This window comes from Rhipicephalus microplus, chromosome 6, assembly GCF_043290135.1.
Source record: "Rhipicephalus microplus isolate Deutch F79 chromosome 6, USDA_Rmic, whole genome shotgun sequence".
Taxonomy (NCBI): domain Eukaryota; kingdom Metazoa; phylum Arthropoda; class Arachnida; order Ixodida; family Ixodidae; genus Rhipicephalus; species Rhipicephalus microplus.
The window spans coordinates 78,281,508-78,284,056 of record NC_134705.1 but is presented as its reverse complement, the minus strand read 5'-3'; the positions used below and the strand labels follow the sequence as shown (position 1 = coordinate 78,284,056).

Here is a 2,549-nt window from a genome sequence, read left to right as displayed (position 1 = left end):
GCTACAGCCACAAAGAACGAACTTTCTGCGCAAGCAGGACTGCGAGGACACCTACCGGAGACACTACTCAGGCTCAACACTGTGCTCGTATAGCCACATTTTGGCAGTGGCGGTCGTGGCAGCAGGAAGTCGAGTCCACTGAGCAACGTTCTTCCTTTGCGCAGGTTGGTTGTGCATTAATTGCACCGCTGATTTTTGCTTCTACTTTTATTGTCGCGACTGCTGCTGCCAGTGGTTATTGTGCTGTAGTCACTGTTACGTTTATATGATGCCGTCAAATGCTGAGCTGTCACGCGAAGTGCAACAGCTTCGAGCCAAAATTGAACAGCTTCGTGAAAGTGTCTCTGCCATCAGCACTTTTTATGAAGAAATGAAAAAGAAGCATGAGCTCACCTCAGCCGAAAACAAGTCTCTTCAAAAATCAAATGATGAACTGGCTGCTAAACTGGCTGACATGGAACAGCGTTCGCGACTTAACAACGTTGAGATAAAGGGTGTGCCATTAAAAAAGGGGGAGGATTGCGCCACCATTCTTCAGAAAATGGGTGATGTAATTGACTGTCCCATAAAAAAGGATGATATCGACGCTGTGCATCGCGTGCCAGCAAAAAAGGACACGAACATAATCGCGAGGTTTTGTTCTCAGGTCAAGAAGGATGAATTTTTGCGTAAAGCACGCAGGGCACGTCTAACAACCGAGTCACTCGGTTTCGCTCAGTCACAAGGTGCCAATGTGTACGTTAATGACCACCTCACACCCAACAACAAAAGATTGTTTGCACAAGCGCTCTCACTAAAGAGAGAAAAGCAATGGAAGTTTCTGTGGGTGGACAATGGTCGCATCAAGGTGCGAAAAACTGAGGACAGCCGAGTTAACGTCATCGCCAGCGTGCAGGACCTCTCAGTAATGAGAGAATAGCCACTGTTAATGACCAAAGCGACTGTTACCTAAAGAGAAAGATGGCTGACAAAGATTACGTGACACTCGAAAAATTAGGCGCATTACTTTCCACGAAAAAGAATGGCTTGTCCTTCCTTCGCCTCAACGCACAATCTGCACGAAATAAAGAAGACCAAATAACCACCCTTATTTCAACTATACGCTCTGAACTTCATGTTCTTATGATGACGGAAACATGGTACAGGGATGAATCTGAGGTTCTAAGATCACCCGGCTATGAAACCTTCTTTTTGAATCGCCCAACAAAAATAGGAGGTGGTGTTTTGATGATGGCTAAAAACTCAGTAAAATGTAGGCTGGTTCACGAGTTTTCGCATGTCACTAATGATTATGAAATATTGACTGTACAAAGTGACGGTTTTGTTTCTGGTGTTTTATACCGCCCTCCTAGTGGTAACAAGTCGAACTTCTTAGTATTTTTAGATACATACTTGCGTTGGGTTGGAGACACTGGTAGTACACTAGTTCTTGCAGGTGATCTCAATATCGATGTTGCAAAGCCATCAGAAAGTCAGTTAGAACTTTGTCAAGTTATTGAATCCAATGGGTTTTCTAATGTTATCACCATCCCAACCCGCATTGACAAAAACACTGCGACATTAATAGATATGTTCATTACTAGCATAGAAGCTTCGAAATGTTTGTCCGGCGTACTAAGCGCACCCATCAGTGACCACCTTCCTATATTTATGCTGATAAACGAAACCGTAAACTGTGCGCCAGCCCAACTCAGAGAACCGATAGTTATTCAAGATATTAATGAATATACACTGGCTGCATTTCGCAAGGAGATATCGTTAACCGATTGGTCAGGCGTGTATTGCGAGCAAGAACCTGAAGCCGCCTATGATATTTTCCATGACAAACTGATAAGGGTGTACAAGAAATGCTTTCCGTACAAACAGCTCAAGCATACGCGCAAAGCCAAAAAACCGTGGCTGACTAAAAGTTGTCTTAATGAAATAAAACGTAAAAATAAATTGTTCGAAAACTTCCTGAAAAACAAGAACGAAGAAACGCTTAAACGTTTCAAAGCCCAGCGAAATAAAGTAAACAGCCTGTTGCGTTACAAAAAGAGAACGTACTTAAACAGCATCTTCAACAAAGATGTAATGAATAAACAAGACTTGGCTTGGTCTAGACTAAACGAATTTCTTGGCCGTAACGGTGATGACTTCAGGCCTACTGAGCTTGTGATAGACGGTGACGTTATTTGTAAGGATGATTTTGCAAACTTATTCAATGACTATTTTGTATCGCTAGCGAAGGAACAGTACAATTCAGCTTGTACCACATATTTGTCTGACAGTATATCTGAGAGCGCGTTTTTGGCGCCAACAACAGCTGGTGAACTTTCACATGCTTTTTCGTCTGTGAAAAACAGCACGTGTTGTGACGCATATGACATACAGATTAAGCCCATCAAACACGTATTAGATATCATTGCTGAATTATTAGAGCATATCTTTAATCTTGCTTTTTCCACCGGAATTTTCCCACAAAAGTTACAAGTTGCAAAAGTGGTTGTGCTGTACAAAGGAGGAGATAAAAATGCACTAAACAATTACCGACCGATATCTATACTTCC

The 2,549-nt window shown here is 42.4% G+C and overlaps 1 protein-coding gene across 1 annotated transcript; it reads left to right on the top strand.

The window, feature by feature from the left end:
- The first annotated feature begins 268 nt into the window (after window positions 1–268).
- Window positions 269–919, top strand: LOC142765899 (uncharacterized). The gene has a single exon (XM_075867703.1). It carries the CDS (start codon window positions 269–271, stop codon window positions 917–919), a length of 651 nt encoding a protein of 216 aa, XP_075723818.1.
- The last annotated feature ends 1,630 nt before the right edge of the window (window positions 920–2,549 follow it).